At 49.7% G+C, this 23,052-nt stretch overlaps 3 protein-coding genes across 4 annotated transcripts in view; 2 read left to right on the forward strand and 1 right to left on the reverse strand.

Moving 5' to 3' along the window:
• The first annotated feature begins 1,477 nt into the window (after window positions 1-1,477).
• Window positions 1,478-3,535, forward strand: ZNF764 (zinc finger protein 764). 2 transcript variants are annotated; one of them, XM_006896524.1, is made up of 3 exons: window positions 1,478-1,682; window positions 1,805-1,933; window positions 2,622-3,535. In XM_006896524.1, exons 1-3 carry the CDS (start codon window positions 1,487-1,489, stop codon window positions 3,533-3,535), a joined length of 1,239 nt encoding a protein of 412 aa, XP_006896586.1. In that variant the 5' UTR covers window positions 1,478-1,486. The 2 variants fall into 2 exon arrangements, with proteins under 2 accessions (XP_006896586.1, XP_006896585.1); XM_006896523.1 differs by having other exon boundaries at window positions 1,487-1,682; window positions 1,805-1,887; window positions 2,588-3,535.
• A 6,442-nt stretch (window positions 3,536-9,977) lies between these two features.
• On the forward strand, window positions 9,978-11,915 carry ZNF768 (zinc finger protein 768). Its single transcript, XM_006896607.1, has 2 exons — window positions 9,978-10,065; window positions 10,339-11,915. Exons 1-2 carry the CDS (start codon window positions 9,978-9,980, stop codon window positions 11,913-11,915), a joined length of 1,665 nt encoding a protein of 554 aa, XP_006896669.1.
• A 7,139-nt stretch (window positions 11,916-19,054) lies between these two features.
• The window catches only part of ITGAL (integrin, alpha L (antigen CD11A (p180), lymphocyte function-associated antigen 1; alpha polypeptide)), a 39,177-nt gene continuing 35,179 nt past the window's right edge, over window positions 19,055-23,052 (reverse strand). The window contains exons 27-31 of the mRNA XM_006896608.1: window positions 22,803-22,856; window positions 22,594-22,704; window positions 21,947-22,042; window positions 21,224-21,334; window positions 19,055-19,234 (exon numbers count right to left, since the gene is read on the reverse strand). Of these exons, the coding sequence (XP_006896670.1) occupies window positions 19,055-19,234; window positions 21,224-21,334; window positions 21,947-22,042; window positions 22,594-22,704; window positions 22,803-22,856 (552 nt within the window). The remainder of the gene's footprint in view (window positions 19,235-21,223; window positions 21,335-21,946; window positions 22,043-22,593; window positions 22,705-22,802; window positions 22,857-23,052) is intronic.

Raw genomic sequence — 23,052 nt, forward strand, 5'->3', positions numbered from 1 at the left:
GTGATTTGAAAAACAATTCACAATAAATTGATCAGATGTAATTAATTATATTAATAAATGATAATTAAGGCTATAAAACAAAAGGTGTATGAATGATTGAATGAAAAATCAGCATTATTTGTAAAGTTCCCTCAAATTAAAAGATGAAGAAAAAGAGAGCCACTCCTAAAGCAAGAATTGTTCAGATGGGACAGGACCAGGCTGAGTTTCATTCTGTACACAGCATCACTATGAGTTGGGACCAACTCTGTAACAACTAAGAACTATGAAACAGGCAAGGCTCTGAGGACACACAGTGAGCTTTGATTCACCAAGAACTTCAGTCTGGGAGGGAGGGCGTCAAGGATAAAACAATTGTTAAGACACCAGTTTCTGCTCTAGATCAAGGGTTCAGTTAATGGAGTGCTGGAAACTAGAGTAAATATACTTTGTCTAACTGGAGTGCGTTGGCATGGCAGTCCAGAAAGAAGGGAAAGTATGTGCAAAGGCACTGAGGCACAGAGAGTTAAGATCATGGCAGCACCCAACGTGCCAGAAACAGACAGGCGCTTCACTTAAGCTGAAATAAACTCACTGAACTTGACTCTGAAAATTGGAAGTAAAAAACTGTAGGGTTTTTTTGTTTGTTTGTTTTAAATAACATGCTCCAATGCTCCTTAGAACTTTTGTTATGTTAGTAAGAGGGAGCAGCCCTTGGGGAAGAAAATCATGCTTGGGTCAGTAAAAATTACCCTTAATAAGACAGATTAACACAGTGTCGGCCACAGTGGACTCAAACACTTCGGTGATTTTGAGAATGGCACAATAGACAGCAGTATTTCTTTTATACATAAAATCGCTGTGAGTGGCGAAGTCAGGTAAAAATGGCTCAGACAAAAAATCACGTCTAAATTCTCAGGGCAGAGGCCGATGTGTTCAGGACTCCAAGGTTCGGTCCCTGTTAATCGTCCGCTTACGTTTCTTTGTTTCCTTCAGGCCTCGGGACCGACAAGTAACCACAGTCTCGCCTCCCGTCTCCAAGGGGACTATGAGTTACTCACTCATTGAATCCACACGTCTCTACTCCGGCCAATAAGTGCCCGGCTGGTGTTTAGGTCTCACCAGTCACGGTGCACCTTCATTCCCGCTTGTTGCCGTCGCGGCCATATTGGCTGAGGGCTGGGCGACAAAGCGACCTGAAAACTCCGGCGCAGCGTCATCGGCATGCGCCACTGCGTAGGAACAACGATGGTGAGGCCGTGTTGCCGCCATTTTTTTTGAGGGCAACTTCCACTTGTGATTCTGGGTGCCCCTGCAGCCGTCCAGTTTTAGTAGGTATCCACTCCAGGAGGCTCTCCAGAGCCTGGGGCCTGGTCTCCGTCGGCGTTAACGAGCGCACGCCGACCCTCAGGTCCGGGCTGGGAGGCACATCTTGAGCTCGCCAAGTCCGCAGCTCAAGGGCCGGCGAGCGGTGGCAGTTGCCCGGTCTGCGGGGCTGGCGGTGCCCATGGTGCCACCTCTGGCCCCGCTCCCGGCCTGGGAACCAAGCGGCCCCGGCCCCAGATGGAGCAGACCCGAGCCTGTGCGCTTCAAGGATGTGGCCGTGTACTTTTCCCCCGAGGAGTGGGCGTGTCTGCGGCCGGGGCAGAGGGCCCTGTACCGGGACGTCATGCGGGAGACCTTCGGCCACCTGGGCTCTCTTGGTGAGGTCCCACCTCCTCGCCTGTCCCCACATCCCCCGTGCCCTTTGCTCGATTTCTGGGACTGTGAACTGGGAGGACTACGTGGGGTGACTTCCCAGCCTGGGCTTTGCCTTCTCTCCTAGGATTCCAAGACACCAAGCCAGCGCTCATCGCCTGGGTGGAGAAAGAGGCCGAACTGTGGGGTCCGGATGCCCAGGATCCGGATGCCCAGGATTTGGAAGCAGGAAGATGTCTGATAGCTGCAGGTATGAGTAAGGTATTGGGTATCCTGGGGAGATTTTCTTTGTACCTGACCCATCCTCGTACCCTTGGCTTCTCGATTTCTCTCTGCATTGCTTTCCCAGCTGGCCCTGGTCTGCTTTCTGCATTCGGCTTGGCGATCAAGCTCTGTGCTTTAAGTTCTTGCTGGAGTGGCAGACCTGGGCGTTCTTGCCTTTGCACTGGGAACTGTTTGCACTCATATCATCCTTTCTGCTGTTTCCCCACTCTTTTAACTTCTCTGCCCTCTGCCTCCTTCTGCGTTTTAGCTTACTTCTTTTTATTACGTTTTTGTGACAGCCTCTTGATTTCTGTTTGCTTCCCCCAGATCATCCTCTCAACAACTCCGCAGTCAGTCTCCCCCATTAACCTTGTCAGGGCCAACCGTGTTCATGTTTATCTTCCTGTAGTTCTTGGAATGCCCTTAAGTATCTTTCATGATCCAGCCCTGATGTGTGGTCTCCCCTTCCCTTCTAGCTTTCCCCACGCCTGAAGCAGAATACACTGACCCTTCTCCTCCTTTCTCCCCCTGCAGCTCAGGAGGTATCTCTTCTAGCTCCCCTGTTCATGCCAAGCCAGGCGGGTCCGGAAGGTGGTTGTACTGCGAGACTTTTCTGTCATTATGGGGTATGGAATACAAAGATGAGCCAGGATCTGAGCTTTGCTCTTCTTTTCCAGCAGATTCCAGAAACAAAGAAAAAGGACAAGGGGAAGAAGCAGAGGCCCTGGAAAAGATCCTTTTTATGGCTGCTAGGCCTCCTGGGCTGAAGGCTCTCAAACCTTCTCCTGCAGAGCCCCTTTATAGTTTGGAACAACCACACAGGGCACCTGGCCGGGGCCGCCCCCCACTTTGTGCGCATCCCCCAGTGCCCCGAGCAGACCAGCGTCATGGCTGCTATGTGTGTGGGAAGAGTTTTGCCTGGCGCTCCACCCTGGTGGAGCATCTCTATACTCACACAGGCCAGAAGCCCTTCTCTTGCGCCGACTGTGGCAAGGGCTTCAGCCAGGCTTCCTCCTTGAGTAAGCATCGGGCCATCCACCGTGGGGAGCGGCCCCACTGCTGCCCCAACTGTGGTCGGGCCTTTACTCAGCGCTCTGCCCTCACCACCCACCTCCGGGTCCATACAGGAGAGAAGCCTTACCGGTGCCCTGACTGTAGCCGCTGCTTCAGCCAGAGCTCTGCCCTCTACCAACACCAACGGGTCCACAGTGGTGAGACCCCCTTCCCTTGCCCAGACTGTGACCGTGCCTTTGCACACGCCTCAGACCTTCGGCGCCACGTGCGCACCCACACGGGCGAGAAGCCTTACCTGTGTCCGGACTGTGGGCGCTGCTTCCGGCAGAGCTCGGGAATGGCAGCCCACCGGCGTACCCACAGTGGCGAGCGCCCGTACCCCTGTCCCCAGTGTGGCAGGTGCTTCAGCCAGAAGTCGGCCATGGCCAAGCATCAGTGGGTCCATCGACCTGCTGCTGGCCAGCACAAGGACAACTTGGGTATCAGAGAGTTGCCTTTGCCCCTGGTTTCTGGCCAAGGGGACTTGGACCCACCTGTAGGCTTCCAACACTACCCAGAGATATTCCAGGAGTGTGGGTGACAGCCTCATAGGTGACACGGCAGATGGTGAAGATAGACATTGCCCGAGGCCCCAGCTGGGCTATACGGCCTGAGCCTCTGTGGTGACCACGGAGACAGGATTCCTGCCAAGAGCTGGACCTGGGTGATGAAGACTGTTGTCTTTAACCCTTCGTGGCTTGCTCTGATGACACCCTGCTCCTTACTAGACTCTAGAAGCCCCATTTGCTGACTTAGCTTCCTTTGCTGAGGTAAGAACCACCACCAGACCATCACTGTGGGGACGGGGAGGCTATGTCCCAGTCCAGACAGAGTGAGAGAATTGGGGTGGAAGAGACCCTTCTTTTACCCACTGCTCTTTTACTTTGTTCCAGAAGTTAAATTTCTGACAGCCTGTGTACCGAATTGACCTCCAGCTGCCTCTTTGTCCCCCCAGATGACATTTTAAGGTGTTAAGAATTCATGATCAACACTTGAAAATTGGAGATATTTCACAAAAAATCCAGGTTTCTAGCTGCTCTAGAAAAGTCCAAAGATTGGCAACTTGGTCTAAAGTTTTCCAAAACCACACCTGCTAGGAGCTGAGTTGCAGCTGTTAGCTTTTGACAGAACCTACACGCCTCAGCTCACCGTGACCCCACCACTCTCAGAATGGCCTGAGAGAGGGACAGCCTGCTTAGAACAGTCCACTCAGGACTTATTCTTGTGCCTCTAGACCAAGTGGTATTTCTGCCTTGCCACAACCTTATTCTCACCTTGTTTTTTGAAATGTATTTTAATTTTGTTTGTTTAATTACCCAGTTTTTAAAGGAAAAGGCCCTTAATGTTCGTACTGGTCCTTGAACCTCCATGGGAAAGAACCTTCTTTGTCACCCTAGACACAGCCAAAGAGCCTCAACATTTATTTATTTAATTATTTTTTAGTTGAAAGACAGCTGCTTTTCCCTCTCGCTTTTTAACATGGACTCACGGAGACCAGGGAAGACCAAACAACCTGTCCACGTCTTGTAGCTCTTTAGGGCACCACGGCTGAGTTCTGTCGAAGTATCTCAGGCTCACTTCCTGTAATGACACAAGCCACTGACCTAGACTTGGACTGACGAGTTCATGGTTAGCAGAGATTGGGGACAAGATAATGTTGATGAAACAGCCTCTTAATGTATCAAGACAAGGGAAAAGCAAAGACCACACTTTCACTTTCTTTAGGTCTCCACCACTGTGAACAAGAGGACCAGGTGAGGAATATTTGTGGTTAAATCTCTAGCTAGAGGGGTCTCTACCTTTGTGTACTTCATCCCTACCCTACGATCGTAGGGTTTGGTTGTCCACTACTGATTCTGTATGGGAAGACCCCATTCTTGTCTCAGTGATGGAAAGGAGATGATCACCTCAGAAGTAGCAAAAACCTCGTCTTTTCCTGACGTGTGTGCATTTGCCCTGTTCACCCAACTCAGATATAGGTTTGGCCTGTCTTGGGAAAAAAGAAACCACGTTAGTTGTAAACTAGTAGCATCAGAAGCATTCCGACTTCAGAGTTACCAGCACAAAGCTCAACCTTTGTGAGGTGAAGGTCAGACATATTTCCACAACAGTAGCCATCATCCTCAAAGCACTCACCTTCTCCATCGTGTTTGGTAATTCACTGCAGCAGCCACACAGAAGTTAGGCTTTCCTCACAATTAATGTGGTTGGTTAGGGAAGTAACAGGCTACAATTAAGGATCAGGGTCAACTTGGAACAGGAACTGTGTAGGAGAAAGTTTATCAGTTGGGAGAGCTTTCAGCTTGTCAGATGTGCTAGCTGGCCGACTGGCTTAGGTGTTTAGTGCTGGTCTCTGCTAGACGCCATGTCACCAGGCTCTGCTCAAGCAAGTTCTCCAGCTCTTTGAGCTCTTCAGTCAAGTGCCCAGAGGCAGGCAGCAATCTCACTCATGGGCCAGAAGCCCACAGCAGCTGTGTTGCTCTGCTCTCTTGGTTCTCATACCTTGTGCTGTCTCGAGTATTAGAGTTATCTCATAGGTCTGGGAGATTCCAGAGCAGAGACCTTGAATCCAAAGTGCTCCAATTCCTAGCTCTTGATAGTAGTGAGGTCCACCTGCAGCCTCAGGAGGTCCTTTTAAATCTAGCAGGATGGTAAAACTGACCAGTCCTATAAATAAGCCACAGACACACAGTTTTCTTAGTCACTAACCGATCCTTCCGAGGCCTTACATACTGTTCAACCCCTTTGCAAGATTGTGGCTTAGTGTATCATCTTGGTAGAACAAAAGAGAGCCTGAAAGATCATTTGTAGACAGAAATCCATTGAGCGGTGTCTTAGTTACGTAGTGCTGCTGACCAGAGATAGCCCAAGTGGACAGCTTTAGCAAACATTTATTCTTTCACAGTTAAGGGGACTGAAAGTCCAGGTTGTGGGTGCTAGTCTGAGGAAAGAGTTGCTTTCTCAGGTCTGGAGGAAGGTCTAGGTCTCCCTCAACATCAGTATTCCTTGAAGGTCTCATATCTTGACCTTCCCTGTGTCAGGGAGCTTTCCAGTGGAGGGAACTGGAGTACATTCCACTCTTGGTATCTTAGCAGTATTGAGGTCCTCTGCTCTTCTCATTTCCTTTCTCCTTTTCGTCACAAAAAGTGATGCAGATCACACCCCAGGGAAACCCCTTGCATCAGATTAAGACTGTAATGGGATTAAGGTTGTTGTATCCTACCTGCAATCATTTTACAGCCGCTTGACTAACCAGATCGTGAGGGATCTTTACAGAGCTTTCATCATTATATTTTGGGGTGAGTTGATTTCTGTGATGTACTACATTAAGTCAACCTGGAGAAACTTGAAAGAAGGTGGAAATTTGAGGAGGAGACATTCTCCAAGTAAATCAATTCACCACCTTTCTTTACAACCTAATAGTCAAATATGACCCCCTCCAAGGTCTCTATTACCCTAAGCTTTTTTTTTTAATTTTTTAATTATTTGTGTGTGTGTGTGTGTGTGTGTGTGTGTGTGTGTGTGTGTGTGTACCATCAAGTCGGATCTGACTGGTACAGGAGTAGACTGTCCCTCCTTCCCCGGCAGAGCATCTGGTGGATTCTAACCGTGCGCCTCTGGGATTGCAGTGCAGCTTCTTGCCACTAGGCCACCAGAGCTCCCCTTACCGTAAGCTTTTCTGGGGAGAACTGGTCCATGTACTTCTTGCTCATAAAAGGGACATGGATGAGAAGAGACCCTTTGGTGGTAGATGTAACCTCAGTGCCTGCTGCTTTTAAACCCCCAGAAGAGCCAGTGAATAGCCTTTCCCCAAAACTCTGCCTAGGTCAACAAGACCAGGTGGAAGCACAAGTTCTAAGCCTAGAATCAAAGCCAGATCTGGACCCCACCCTCCACTTGCCAATTAAAGGTGCCATAAATTGCTGCTTTGAGAGCTTTGAAGTTTGCAAAGTCTGTTTATGGCTCAGAAGCCAGAGCCAACTCCTTCTGCCTCCTGCCCTCATGACCCACCTTTATGTCATCAATTTTTTTTATATTTATGAAACTTTTTATACCCCATTCCTAGCTCCTTTCTTGGCATGGTAAGGCCTTTGTTTTGGCTACCACAGATTTTTAGGGCTATACCAAGGAGCAGTTTAAGCCAAAAGGACTTTGCCAGTGTTAGGACCAGACTAGGAAAATGTCTCTGCCAGGCAGAATGACCACTGCCCAGGCAGAATGAGCCCTGTCTGCATGTCTACTGAATGAGAAGTAAAAGCCATGTCCACAGGACCCATCCTTCACTTGTCCAAGCCAATGAAGAAGAAAGGGAGAGCTATTATTTGCCCCTTATTTTTCCAAATAAGCCGCCTATCAGCCACTTTTTACATATGTACCTCCTTGGGCCTTGCCCTTGCCTATTTAAGTAGAATCTCTAAAGGGAGGATCTTAAGCCTTCTAAAGTTTGAGAACCACTGCTCTGAACAAAAGTCATCTTCTAAATAAATTTGGAGCACTGGTAGCCCAAAGGCTGGTTGGAAGTCAAGCACCTTTTGCCCACACCAGGTATGGGTAAGGCTGAATTTCCATGTAGAAATGCTAATGCCACATCAGCTAGAGGTTCTGGCTCAACTTTTGCTATGCTCATGGTTTTTTACTCCTGCCTATAGGCAGTGGACCATATCTGACCTGTGGCTGAAGGTCTTGCCATGCACTTTGCAAGATTTGGCTACTCTCCAGTGTAGATCTTGGGTGTGAAGTCTCATGAAGGAGCCGTTTTTCTTAACCTGTGTTAATGCACGGGGATGGATGGGGAGTGGTGCTGTAAGTGGTGCTTTGCCATTCTTGGCAAAGGTTTTGGGCCAAACCCCACAGACATTGGGATGAGAGAGAGGCATCGAGCAAGAAGCTCTGTATTCCTCTGAAGTGTGGAAAGATGTCTCATCTTTGTTAGAGGGGTGGGGGGGGTGAGGGATTCTGATTCTATGATTTTTCTCCCGCCTTTACCATCTGGATTTCTTCAAATTCTTGTTTTTCCTTTTTAGAAATGAAAATACTATCTTTTCTCCAAACCACTTTCTTTCTTTTGGCCAGGTTGTTTTTAGCTGTTGTTGACTACCTAGGTAGACAACAAAAACACAGTCTTTGGCTCCAGCATTACTCAGAATTTCAGTAATTGTCAATACCCTATGAAACTTGTTTGTCTACAAAAGGTAGAAGAGGTTAAAGAATTGAGTCCTATTTTCTTTCCAAGGCCACTTTCTCCTAGATTTAAAATTTGGTCTGGGACAGAATTTCTTAGGTTTCCTTCCTTTACAAGGATGGATCAGATTAAGCATTTGGAAATCAACTTCAGCTTGGAATCCCTAAAATTATTCTGTAAGGAGAGGGACCTTTTCCAGGGCTGACCTTTGGTTAAAAGGTCCAATCAAGTCAGGACTGCATTAAAGTCCAGGTGGCTGACTCTGCATGTGTTCTCCCAAACTCCTCGGTACCACTTTCAAACGGAATACCCTCTACAGGATTTTGGCCTCCCTGTGAGAAAAATGCAAGAACCAAAGATGAAGACTCTCCAGAGATTGCCTGGACCACAGACTGTGGAGAAGATGGTGGGGAGAGGGCAGAGTACGAAAAGCATCCTCCTTTCTGGAAGTTGCATCTTCTTACTAAAGTGGCTTTTTCATCCCTGGTCTCTGTTGTGAAGGGAGAAAGTACGAGGAATGAGGTGTCTGGGCAATGACAGTTTCTGCCCGCAGATTCCTTGACTTTCATTCTACAAAAAGATAAAATGTAATGGAGGGTGAAAGGGGGCGGAAAAGCGCAGGGTGGACTTGAGCCAAGCACCTTGCACCCACTCACACCTGCAGGCGCTTCTGGCTGACTAGGGAGGCAGGACGGTTCATGGGAGTCCTTCGACCAATCAGAAGGCTGTGCTGCCTTCCCAGGCACCCCGCCCCCGCCGTGGGATTGGACGGCGGGGAGAGCACGAACTCTGTTAGCCAATCATTGAGCGTTTTGGGCAATGGGGGTGGTGCCTCTTGAAACCAAAGGCGGGGCTGTCTCCTTGGCAACAATCCCAGCCCTCGGGCTGGAGGAAAGGAGAGGGTGAGGAGGAGCAAAGAAAAGAGGGGGCCCAAGAGTAGGAGTGGGTGGGCTGGGGGTGGGAGTGGATATGAGGGAAGGGTCCCAGGCTCTAGGGGCTCCAGGAGCCCGAGATAGGCCATCGCAGGCACCCTAGGTGCGGCCGCAGTTGACCCCGAGGCGAGGGAGGGAGGAGAGCTAGATGCCGCCTCCTCTGGCACTGGGAAGTGTCGCTCCTTCTCGCTGACCTTGGTATCGCTTGTCACCTCGCCCTTGGCCACATGCACTGACAGGTCAGAGTCCAGGGGACGGACAGACAGGTTCCTGGACTGACTGAGACCTAGGACATAGGCGCAGAAACTTCCCTAACCCTTCTTGTTGGCCCAGGGGGCGCCGTGTCTGCCCCTAACCCAACACTGGGGCCATCCAGCTCAGGGTTAATGCCAACGAGTTTCCACCTCCAGCCGCTCCTAGAGAGGCCGCGACGTTAGCCAGTGGGGGGAACTGGCCGTGGACGGACACTTCCTGTGCAGGGGAGGGGGGGGGGTTCGGGCAGCCGCAGCCCAGCCCGGGCTTGGGGGTCCAGACGGTGGGGTCCTGGGTGGGGAACAGTGTCGGGGGCGGCAGGGCCAGTAGCGAAGTCCCACCCCCCCCATCTCTGAGGCCACGACGCGTAGGGTCCGTGAGGGCCACAGGCAAAGCCCGGACCTCGCTGGGGGGCGGGGCCGCGGGGAGGGAGGGGCCCGGCGGGCGGGAGAGGCCCAGGGTCAAGACGTCCGGCCTCCGGGCCCGGGGCTGGGCGGCCGAGGCCCCTGGACGGCGCTGAGCAGGCGGGCGGCGAGGGCCCAGGACTCTGGCACTCAGGCCGGGTCTCAGGATCGTTCTCCATCGCCGCCGTTGCCACCCACTAGGAGCCAGAGGGGATGGAGCAGGAGGCGTCGCCGTGGGGCCTCGAGTCCCAGGATGTGCACAGTCCTGATGAAACGGGGAGCCTCGAAGGGTCCCTCAAAGGTGAGGGAGAGAGCACCCCTTGGAAGAACGAGGGAGAGGGATGTGGCCATTGGGTGCTGGGAAGGAGGGAGAGCCCAGGATTTGAAACCCAGGAACTTGGAGGGTCTGGGGGCTGGGTGCCTTGAATCTGCTGAAGGGGTAGAGGTAGCAATTTCAGAGCTTTCCCAAGGGCAAGAAACTCTGCCTGGGGAGGAGGGAATGGTAAGTGGCAACAAGACCAAATGACCTTCTAGGTTTCACAGTCTTTTTTTTTGTAATTCTCTGATCCTGCAGGCAACGTAAGTGATAATGAGGAAGAGGACATTTCTCAGCAAGAAGGCCCTGGGGACTATGAGGTTGAAGAGATACCATTTGGACTTGATCCCCAAAGCCCAGAGTTTGAGCCCCAGAGTCCCAGATTTGAGCCGGAAAGCCCTGGTTTTGAGACCCGGAGCCCTACTTTTGTGCCCCCAAGCCCAGAATTTGCACCCAGAAGTCCTGAATCAGATTCTGAGAGCCCTGAGTTTGAATCCCAGAGCCCGGGGTATGAACCCCAAAGCCCTGGATATGGGCCTAGGAGCCCAGGATACGAGCCTCGGAGTCCTGGGTATACACCACGGAGCCCTGGGTATGAACCCCAGAGCCCTGGGTGTGAATCCCAGGGAACAGAATATGCATCTCAGAGCCCTGGATTTGAAACCCAGAATCCAGAGTTCAAAGCCCCAAGTCCCAAGTTCGAAGCAAAAAGTTCCAAATTGCAGGAAGGTGCAGAGATGCGACTAAACCCTGAAGAAAAGAATTCCCTGAGCATCCCCTTGGGGGTCCACCCTCTGGACTCTTTCACCCAAGGGTTTGGGGAGCAGCCCTCGGAGGGCCTGCCTCTTGGTCCACCCTTTGAGATGCCCACAGGCACCCTGCTGACTCCACCCCAGTTTGAGATGCTCCAGAATCCCCTGGGTTTGACAGGGTCCCTTCGGGGTCCAGGTCGGCGAGGTGGCCGCGCCCGGGCTGGGCAAGGCCCTCGACCTAACATCTGTGGCATCTGCGGGAAGAGCTTTGGGCGAGGCTCCACCCTCATCCAGCACCAGCGCATCCACACGGGTGAGAAGCCCTACAAGTGCGAGGTCTGCAGCAAGGCCTTTTCTCAGAGCTCTGACCTCATCAAACACCAGCGCACCCACACGGGCGAGCGGCCCTATAAGTGTCCCCGTTGTGGCAAGGCCTTCGCCGACAGCTCTTACCTGCTCCGTCACCAGCGTACCCACTCGGGCCAGAAGCCCTACAAGTGCCCCCACTGTGGCAAAGCCTTTGGCGACAGCTCCTACCTCCTGCGGCACCAGCGCACCCACAGCCACGAGCGGCCCTACAGCTGCCCCGAGTGTGGCAAGTGCTACAGCCAGAACTCGTCCCTCCGCAGCCACCAGAGAGTGCACACCGGGCAGAGGCCCTTCAGCTGTGGCATCTGCGGCAAAAGTTTCTCCCAGCGCTCAGCCCTCATCCCCCACGCCCGCAGCCATGCCCGGGAGAAGCCCTTCAAGTGCCCAGAGTGCGGTAAGCGCTTCGGCCAGAGTTCGGTGCTGGCCATCCATGCGCGCACACACCTGCCGGGCCGCACGTACAGCTGTCCTGACTGCGGCAAGACCTTCAACCGCTCGTCCACGCTGATTCAGCACCAGCGCTCGCACACGGGCGAGCGGCCCTACCGGTGCGCCGTGTGTGGCAAGGGCTTCTGCCGCTCGTCCACGCTGCTGCAGCATCACCGCGTCCACAGCGGCGAGCGGCCCTACAAGTGTGATGACTGTGGAAAGGCCTTCTCTCAGAGCTCCGACCTCATCCGCCACCAGCGGACCCATGCGGCAGGCCGGCGCTGATCCCTCATCCAGGACCCTGCCGGCATGGGGAAACTTGGGGAGTGAGGGAGAAGGGATGGAGAGGCAGGGAGCTAGAACATTTACAACAGTGAAAAAGCTGGAGGGGAAGGAGTTGACTCTAGGGTGAGAGGGGGAAAGGGTGGAAGAAGCTACATGCCCTGGAGACTTATGGGATGGGCTATAAATGGGTTGGAGGAAGGCCAAACTGGCAGCAGGAGGCTTTGGGAGGGTCCAGAAAGGCCAGCAGGGAGCTGGCCTTGGCAGCAGCAAGCCACTTGGTAAGGTGCCTGGCTTGGCAGTGTTAGGAAGGGTGGAGGGAGGGAGGGGTCGAATTACTTAATTAGAGTGGGGTAGATTAGACTGGTAGCTGCTGAGACCCTCCCTGAGTCTGGAAGTGGGTAAGAGGGTAGGTGGGGTGGGGCCCCAGGGTGGTACCTGGGGCCCAGAGCTCAAGGCCCTGCCTCCCTTGTTTTTCTCAGGCGTTTGGGCCCCTGAATTTGAGTTCAATAAAAAAAATTCATGTGAAAGAAATTTGTCTTTAAAATGTGTTCATGGCAAAGAAACACAAGGTCCTAACTAAGAATAGTCAAAGCAGGCCCTAGGCCTTGTCTGCGAGTGACTTCTGTTCAGTGTCTCCCTGGGATCTTAGAACCCTCCACTGCAGTTTTACACGCTATAAATCCAAGCCTTGAGAGACATGGTGCACATCCACCCAAGTGCGAGATGTGCTGCAGGGACCTCCCTTCTTGATAGATAAGACTCTAAGACTGAAAGTAGCAAACACACCCCAATTCTCAAATTCAGATAGTCTATTTCATCTGCTCTGACTCCTGGCACCTGCCTTCCGCATTATATCCCACCTGCCTTTGCTGAACCTTTAGCTACCATGGTGAAGACCCTGGCTTGAGGCTCTGAGACCTGTGTAAACAGGAATATCTGCAATTTGGGGGCCACCCAGGGGGAGTAAACATTTGGGTATAAGGGTTAGACAACAGCTTCAGACCCTAAACCCTTCCCACCAGGATTGGAGTAATGCAGACACCATGACAGGGTTGAGTTTGCCACAAGGTCTGCCTTAGGACCCCTGTACCTGTTGGACACAGTATCTGGGGTGATGGAGGTAGGTGTATCAGGGACAGTGAGATTGGCTCAGGATAGGGTCGCTCTGGATCACAGTCACAGCACATAACCCTGAAACCTGTTGGAGGAGCCCTGGTGGCACAGTGGTTAAAATGATCAACTGCTAACAGACTGGGTGGTGGTTTGAACCCACAGTCGCTCAGGAAGAAAGATGTGGCAGTCTACTTCCTTAAGGTTTCTGTCTCAGAAAGGACTGCTTTGAGTCAACAATGGTGGGAGGGTTTTCTACTTGTGGGTGGTTGTTTAATACTTGTTCATAGGACGCCCCTACCTCCAGTCCACTTTTATGTTGGCGTTTCTATCCCCGCCCCTCTAAACACTTAGTCCAACAGTGAGTTGAGACTCAAGGAATCAGAGGAGTCAGGAAGTGTGATATGAACTTCCCTGAGGAGGACAAACTCGGTACATCCTGAGAGGAACAGCTACTAACAGCCTGGCAGTGTTCCTTCATTTAATCTGCCCTGCAACCTTGTGAGAGATTTGTTCATTCGATTGCACTCAGGAGGAAACAGACTCACAGCACTTCATGTCTGGCTAAGAGGCAGCTCTTTGGTTCAAACCACACATTCACCATCATTTGGCCACAAACCACCTTGACCTGGCTCTGCACCCCCATCACTTGGCTGCATCTTCCATGTGTGGGATTCTTGCTCTAAGTGATCCCTCAGGCTTCCGAATCTTGATGTCGCTCCTCCACACACTCACCCTTAGTGTCTTACAACTGGTAAAGAGCAAAGGGAATCACTAACTATGTTTCAGCATGGCCGCTCATTGGCCTGTGAGCTCTGGAAGGACACCAGGCATGTCAATGCAGTCTGGCAGCTGTCATGGATTGACTTATGTCTCCTCAAAGTCCAGGGCTACGATGATGTGGAAGTTATGTAATGATCTCAATGATAAGCCAAATAATTGGAGGAAAATCAACACTCACTAATTCCGTGCAATATTCTCTAATTCCATCTCGGCTCCAGAGAAAAAGCTAGGTCTACAGAGGCTGAAGGAAACAAGGGCTTCTCTCCACCAGCTGCAGAGAGCAGGGAACTCTGGTGGCCTACTGTGCTGCCAACATGAAGACCAACAGTTCAAACCCACTAACTGCTCCTTGGGAGAAAAATGGACAATCTCATCCTACGTGATTTACAGCTTCTGAAAACCCCACTGGAAAGTCAGTTATGGATCAGTTCAGACTCAACAGCAGTCTTAAATATCCACATTTAATATAATTCACATATGTAACCAGATATAATGAGGACTCCAGTTTATATTCATTTATGGACATTTATTTCAATAATGCAATTTAACTTTCCTATTTTGGAGGCAATTTCCTTTTTTCTGCTCCCAAATATGTTTGTAGACCCTAGAAATTTGGCAAGCCTCGTCACAGTACATCAAGAGCCTAATGCTAATGTGATCGGTACATACAAAGACTCACACTACAAACCCAGGTAAAATGAAGGTGGAGGCCCTCACCACTTTCCTCCATAACTGCTCCAGAGGGACAGACCAACCAAGATCTTACAGTGAGCTGACGGGACTGCACCATTTGCTTGGCAGTAAGGAGCTGCGCTGCCAACTTGAAGGTATGTGATTGAAATCTGCAGGTCTTCTGTGGGAGAAAGATGGGCAATCAATTCCTGTGCAATGTATTGTCTCTAAAACCCACTGGAGGGTCAGTTAGGGTGGATTCTGACTTGATGGTGCATAACAACCACAACAGGAGTGCAAGAACACCTGCCCCCTGGATCCCCTGCAATGCAATCCCGGGGGCTGCCTTCTGCTCCACCCTCCTGTTCCACTAAATGTCTTCTGCCTACTGCCATCACCAAGCACTACAACTGTTATCCGGTGTAATACTCACAACAGCTCTATGGTTACACACTTATTCTCATTTTACAGACCAGGAAATGATTCCCAGCAGCATTAATTGTCCCTGTCCCCCAGCTAGAGAGGCAGCAAGGCCTGGATCCCAATCCAGCTCTGACTAGGTTTATACTCTTTTACCCAAATTAATATGTTGTTTACTTGTTTTCACTCTCTGAGTTACTGGGGTAATGATGGTGTGTTTGAGTCAGTGAGACTGGCTCAGTATACACAGGCTTCAGAGCTGTTGTTAAGAGTCACTATGAGTCACAGGCGACTCAATGGCACATAACAACACCACCACAAGTGTAAAGTTTTCAAGAGGTTACCTGACACGTGGTGACACCCTGATGGCTCATGGGTGTGGTTTATGTGTTCAAATGTTTAAAATATTTTTGTTTTAATTTATAAGTGGACAAATTTCAATAGATAGAACCCATATAATCAAAAGCTCTTTGAGGATCCTCAGTACATTTTTTTTTTACCAACAGATAGTCAACTTAATAAAATAGTTGATTTAGGCACCTACTCCAGGCTCAGTGCTGATGGAGGTGACCTGCTTGACAATCTCAGAAGAGCTGTGCAAGTCAGTGAGTTGCTTGTGGGTCCTCATCAGAGAATGATCCCAGATCTTGGAACCTTCCCCACAAGGAGTCTTACTCGTAGTGATTCTCAGAATCTTGGTTAGTATCCTAACTGGTCCTTTTATCTCGAGGTTCTTTTCCTTTGCGCCTCTGATCAAGTGGGCACACACTGCAGGAAAATCATGTTAGCTCACAGCACAGTTAACGAAGGCTTTTAAAAGTCAACTAAGGCTGGCTCAGAATAGCATAAGAAAACTCAGTGATTTTTAAAGTACAAAGGGTCCTCAGGCCAAAATAGGGGGCTCTGAAGACTCATCCATAGGGCGTTGTTCTGCCAACCTCAACATAGTGCCTCTCCAGTGGCTTGGATCCATCAGTGGCTCTGAAGGAGAAATAGGGACAATATCCTCCTATGTGAATTACAGCCTTCTGAAAAACCCTGTGGAAGGTTAGCTGGAAGTGAATGGGAGTCCCAGAGAACTTAATTGTGCTCATGTGAAACCTATACCTGGACCAGGAAGCTGTTGTGTGACAGAGCATAAAAACACTGCATGGTTTAAAATTAAGATGGGAATGTGTCAGGGTTGTATTCTATCTCCATACTTATTTAATCTGTATGCTGCACAAATTCTTCAAGAAACTGGACTCTATGAAGAGTAACATGGCATCAGGATTGGAGGGAGACTCATCAATAATCTGTGTTATGCAGATGACACAACCTTGCTTGCTAAAAGTGAGGAGGACTTGAAGCACTTGTTGCAGAAGATCAAGGAATGCAGCCTTTGGTATGGATTGCATCTCAATGTCAAAGAACCAAAGATTCTTACCATTGAATCGATGAACAACATCATGATGGATGGAGAAGAGATTGAAACTGTCAACAACTTCGTCTTACTTGGATCCACAATTAACACCCTTGGAACAGGCAGTCAGGAAATAAGAAGACACATTGCACTGGGAAAATCTGCAGTTAGGAACCTCTCCAAATTATTGAGAAGTAATGATGTCATTTTGAGGACTGAAGTACATCTAACTCGGGCTATAGTCTTTGATCACTTGCTAGGCATCTGAGAGCTGGACTGTGGATAAGGATGACAGAAGAAGAATTGATGCCTTTGAGCTGTGGTGTTGGTGAAGGGCACTGAACATCCCATGGACGGCCAAAAGGACAAACAAATATGTCTTGGATAGGGTGCAGCCAAAGTGCTCTTTTGAGGCAAAAACGATGAGGCTTCGTCTCTCATACTTTGGGCATGTTGCTAGTAGGGGTTATCCGTGGAGAAGAACATGATGCTGGAAAGGGTGGAGGGTCGGCGAAGGAGAGGAAGACTCTTGACCGGGTGCGCTGATGCAGTGACTGCTGCAACGGGCTCTTGTGTGACAGGAAGTGTGAGGATGGCACAGGATAGAACAGGGTTCAGATCTTTTGTTCACAGAGTCGTATTCAACTTGCTTGCACCTAACAACAATAATCACGTTGACTGTGATGCATAGTGACCATATGAACAACAGACTGGAACCTCACCCCGTTCTGCACCATCCTGTGATCTCAGCTGTGTCCAAGTCCACTGTAGTCACTGTGTCAATCCCTCTTGTTGAAAGTCTTCCTCTTTCTCGCCCTCTACTTTTCCAACGTGTCTTGTTTCTCTAAAGACTTTGAGTGTCGCCAAAGCTCCATACTGCCTCAGCAGTAGGCAGGCATCAGAGGGCACCGCTTGGGGTCCAGGATGTGGCTCTCCCCTCCCGCCTTACATGGATGGACAGACACCCTTGTCTTTTCTCCCTGCATCCGCGCTGGGTCTGGTCTTGTCACTCAGTCATCCCCACTCCCTGCTGACCATAAGAGGGCAGCAGTGACCGGTCTTCCCTCCCTTCTAAAGTTGAGAGACTTTATATTCACTGTCATTGAATTGTCAAAGGTCCCCTTGCGTCTCCTTCCTCTCCAGCACCCACCCTGGGCTTCTCTTTAGAATTAGCTCACAATGTCAGATGCAGGGCAGCTTCTGACAGCCATCCTGGGAGAAGAGAAAGAGAGAGGAAGAAAAGCAGAAAGAAAAAGTAAAAAGCTGAGTGTTTGGGGCATATTTAGTGAAAGAGTTAAGAAGGAAAGACTAAATATTTCGACAACACAAAAATATCACAAGGCTGGACAGAATTTGACATTTATTGGGTAAATACATGCAGACACTGTGCTTGGCACCAGGGATCCTGGCAAACAGCCTGACCCCAGTCCTTAAGTTCACAGTCTTGCAGGGCTACTGCACACGGTCTAACAGAGTCCGGACTGTGAAGCAAGACCACAGGGAAGTCGGGGGAGGCCTGAAGGATGTCACGGCCATGAGTCCTTGTCAACCTTTCTGCATTTGTCCACCTTAATCCAGTGGAACTGTGTCAGGAACCTGCATGGCACCTGGCCCTCTGACATCACAGAAGTCCTGAGGTGAGTAAGAATGAGGGCCCTACTCGTGAGGAGTTCATTGTGAGAGCCAGAAACTAGGTAAATCGTCAGAAATACAATTCAAACATGGTCTACGAAATGAAGGCCAAGTGCAGGCTGTTATAAGTGTGTATAATGGGGGTACCCAAGTAAGTTGGGTGGGAGGGACTGCCCTGAGGCAGTGAGAGTGGAGATTCACTAGTCAGGACAATCAGGTGTGGGATGGGGATACAATGTGAGAGGCGGGCAGGAGCAAGCTGGGCATAAGGGAAAGGCTGGTCGTTCACATTAGGAAGGGACTAGGGTGCCTTTAGTGGATGCTGGTCCCATGTGGTCTAGGATTCCTAGATTTGCCCCCAGGCAGCACTGGTTCTACTCCTGGAGTGAGAATGTCAACAAGTTTTAGGGCTCTCTGGTTGCCTAGTGGTAATAAGCTGTGCTGCAATCTCAAAGGTACATGGTTCAAATCTCCAACTGCTCTGCTGGAGAAGGATGGGCAATCTCCTCCCAAGTGATTTAATACCTTTGAAAACCTGCTGGAGGGTTAGCTATGGGTTGGTTCTGACTTGATGGCACACAACAACAACAATAACAACAGTGGAGACCAGAGGCAGCAGCAGGGACTCTGCAGGCCTTGGAGGGTGTATTACGGATTGTGAGCTTCGGTCAAAGAACAAGGGGTTTGTCACAACGCAGTGACTCCAATCAGATTCCCACTCCTGCAGGGGAATGGAGAGAAGAATGGCAGTGTTGTGTGGGAATCCAAGCCAGGCGGATGATGGCCACAGGAAACAGATTCTCCAATTTCAGAGCAAACATTTTCCTGAGAAAAAACCAGGAGCAGCCGTGCAAGCCTAGATAGTGTTAGGTGCCATCGAGTCGACTGCAACATACAGCAACCCTACAAACAACAGGTCAGAGCCTCGCCCTATCCTGACGCCAGGCTGATCTGACAATAATAAGGTCTCTCCTCTGCAGCCTTCCTGGCCCATCCTTCAGCTGCTCCTTCTCATGAACCTACAAAGGAGGCAGATGGGAATGAGTTCTGTGTTAGAGACAGAGACACGGAGGTCTGTATACTGAAGCTGACTGGCCCCACTCATCAAGAGGCCCGTGCCTCAGGCCTGGGTCTCTGTCTCGGCCTCCTGGGCTTCCTTCTCCTGGAGGGACTCCAGGCGGCTCGAATCCCCATCCTCTTCCTCAGATGCTGCCTTCTCAGAATCTTCTGTCAGAATTCCATTTGTGGCATTTGTGTCAGCTTCCATCCTCTCCTTCAGGTTCCGTTTGAAGAAGCCAACCTGCAGGGAGACAGAAACCTGAGTGGATGACAAATCCACAGAGCACTTTAGACCTGAATGCCTGGTGAAATGTGAACACATGGCGTAGATACTAAATAATACGAGCTACATACTGGGTGCTCAGGTGAGCTGACCGTCTCTGCTACTCACAGCTCTTGGCAAACTGTTTCTATTTGCTGCTTAATAGACACTCTTTAGATTCATCACAATGTCAGGTATTAAGATATCAATATTGTTTCACCAGTTAGCACATGTGTTACAGGAACGTGAGATGCTCCTTGAAATGTCAGCTATGAGTTGGTTCCGTCTCAGTGGTGCACAACTACAACAACAACACTTTAAGTTTCAAACATATATACTCTTTGGCACATTCATTCCACTTCTGGGCTTTGAGTCGAAATAATATTTGGACAAGCATGTGGAGTTTGGGCAATAGACATGTTTTTTGGCTGTTTGAAATAGGTGTATATTGGAAGTCGTCCAAACGTTCCATCAATAGGGAGCTTGGTAAATAAAGATAAGGAGAACCCAGCTGCTCAGTACTCAATGATTGTGCTCATCCGGAAAGACGTCAAGATACAAGATCATGTTGTTGTTGTCATTAGGTGCCCTTGAGTTCAGTATGCTCTGAACCCTGTCCTGTCCTGTGCCATCCTCACATTTCCTGACACTCTAGAGCCCCTTGCGTCAGTCACCGTGTCAGTCCATCTGGTTGAGGGTTTTCCTGTCCTTCGCCGACCCTCTCCCTTTCATGACACTCTCCTTGATCAAGTGGGAAAGACAGATTGCCAAACAGTGTGTGCTGGACCATCCTATTTACATTTCCAAACAGATACAGAAAAACAGGCTTCTCCTCACCCTCTCAAACACATGTTATAAGGAAATGAAAACCTGCAGGAATAGTAACAAAAATGACCTTTTGTTTTGTTTTGTTTTTTTAAGGTGAAAGTAAAAATAGTTTTAAAAAAATATGAAGTGCTACACGAATTTGGGTGTCATCCTTGCGCAAGGGCCATGCTAATCCTCTTTGTTTCATTCCAATTTTAGTATATGTGCTGGCGAAAAAAGCACCAAAAATGACTCTTAATTACCACCTACCAGAAATGCAATAGGGAAACATTTTTATTTTCTAGGTTCTGTTTTCCTGTAATATTGGAAGGTTGTTTTGTTGGAGTTCTTTTAAAATATTTTTGTTTTATTACTTTTTGTGCGTGTACCATCAAATCAGATCTGACTGGTACAGGAGGAGATTGTCCCTCCTTCTCCAGCAGAGCATCTGGTAGATTCAAACTGTGCACCTCTGGGATTGCAGTGCAGCTTCTCACCACTAGGCCACCAGAGCTCCCTTGTTTTGTTGTTTTTTAAAAAAAAATATCTAACACTTGATTCTCCACCCTCTGGAGGCCTTGCTGGACTCCTTCACCCCCTAATCTAGACTCCAGAGCAAGTCTCAAATGCTCATTGCTGTCAAGTCAGAACTGACTCACAGCTGACCCTCCAGTAAGTTTTCATAGACTGTAAATCCTGTGGGAGGAGATTTTCTTCTTCCCTTGAAGTTGTTGATGAATTAGAACTGTCTGCCTTTGGGTTGGCAGCACTACTCTTTAACCACTAGGCCACAGAGGGCCCCTTTTATCATCTTTATCACACTTGTTCCTGTCTCTTCCTCCTTGTAAACTCTCAAAGGCAGAGACCATGTGTGTGGGATGTATCCCAGTGTCCAGCACATAAGAGACCCTTCAGGTAAGGGAGCTCCTTCTTCTCCCGAGGTACCGAGTCCTGGCTTTGCCAGAACTTTGCTGAGTGACGACAGGCAATTCCTCTTGCTCTTTGGGCCTCAGGAGCCTTGGCGTTAGAAGGAGGAGGTTGACTGAAGCCTTCCTGAGCTTTAAGGCTCCCTGGTCTTGGGTTTCTCCTCTGTGACTCCTGCCAATTTCCCCTGTCCCAAGGCTGTTTCAGAAATTTGTTCATGATTCCTGAAGCTCCTACCTTGTATAGAACCAAGAAAATCACCACCAGCAGCAACAGTCCCCCGATGCCACTCAGAATATAGATGTAGAGCATTTCCTTCTCATACACGACATCGACTTTCATGGTGACCTGGGAGGAGGGAAGAGCAAGGACAGGAAAGAAGTCCTTCTTACCGCTGGCCAATCCCTAGTTCTTACCGTTCCCCATCTGGACTGTGTCCTCCACCGGGCTCCTGCTCCCTCCCCTGATAGATCTTCCACTGTGGTTATCAGAACGATGAGGGCAAAACTCACTAACATCTACCTCAAACCCTTCAATAAATGGCTCCTTGTGAGCCCCAGGATCTCAGCTCAGCATTCAGGGCCTTCCAGAATCTGACTTCTGCTTACTCTTCTATCCGTTTTCCCTTCTCATGCTCTACGTGCCAGCTGGCCTGGACTTCCTGTTCTTCGCACCTGCTACGTCACTCTCTCCACTCACTGCTCTCCCCACAGCATACCTGGCTCTTCTTCACTCCCTGATGGTTGGGTTGGTTCACCTGACACCCAAGTCGACAAGATCTCAGAAGGGCGTTGACCTCCTACTGTGATAGCTCATGGCTTCTCAGGAAGCCTTCTCAACACTGAAGGTCTAGCTCTTGATAACTACTTATTTGTGTTGAGCCCTCTAGCACCCACACCACCAGAAGCTGTGCCCAGGACTCTTCAGATCCCTCCGCTGCCCGTTTTCTGGGAGAGATACCTGGGCCAGGGAGGCATTACGGCCGTAGAGGTGAAAGTGTTTGCTGCTGTTGAAAGTGATGGAGAGGGAAGTGCAGAGGCTGAACATAGAGGAGGCCTGTGGGAGAGGGAGGGTCCACATCAGAGTCAGGGAGGGCAAGGACCAAAGACCAAACAACTTTTACCCCTACTTAGCAGGGGAGAATGTGTCCCATTGAGGGGCGCACCATCTCCATTCACGTCTCACTACTTTCTAATGTGTTCCCTTCCACTGTCTGTCTACAAGGAACACGTAAGAACTATCCAGATAAGAACGATAGGATCTAGGAAGCCAGATCTGTACATTTGAAATAAACCATGGTTGCATTTCATTTGTAGCAGCATAGACATTGATTTTAATACACACACACACACACACACACACACACTCTCACATATATATACATCTATACATATACATATAAGTACATATATAATCTATAGATATATATTAATATATAATATATACATATATAATATATTACATACATATTCTTATATATATATTACACACACACACACACACATTTAATAGAAAAAGACCACCTGGTAGGGAGACCTGCCAGTCACACCCCCAAGGCTCCTGGGTTCCCCAGCCACTTCCTGTCTGCTCAGAGCATGTGGTTTTACCTCAATTTCTCCCACAAGCTCGATCTCTCCAATGATTTTGATGAGTGTCTCCTGTTTGATGACAACTGGGCAACGGAGCTCAGCTTCAGAGAGGCAGAGCTGATGTGGGGACTGAGAAGGGCAGGAGGTCAGAGACTCCCTCTTGGCGCCCTTACTGGGTCCTGCCTCCACCCCCTCCCTGTCTAAGGGGTTCTTACCTCAGTGAAGGCAGCAGGGCTGAGCAGCCTCTCCGGAGTCTCTTCATGGCAGGTGAGAGAAGAGTTCTAAGAATGGCAGGGTGAGGTCAATGGCAGTTAAGAGAAGACAGCAGCCTCTTAAAGACTGAACGTGTCATTCTTTCCTCCAGCTCAGGTAAGATCTGGGCACCTTAGTTCTTGTCTCTTATTGGTTCTGGGCCCTTCCACTCTCAGCCCCATCCCACCTCTGCCATCTGTCCCCCTTTCTGAGCCCACTTATCAC

Source organism: Elephantulus edwardii, unplaced genomic scaffold (genome assembly GCF_000299155.1).
Source record: "Elephantulus edwardii isolate Elephantulus edwardi_28Jun2011 unplaced genomic scaffold, EleEdw1.0 scaffold00186, whole genome shotgun sequence".
NCBI lineage: Eukaryota > Metazoa > Chordata > Mammalia > Macroscelidea > Macroscelididae > Elephantulus > Elephantulus edwardii.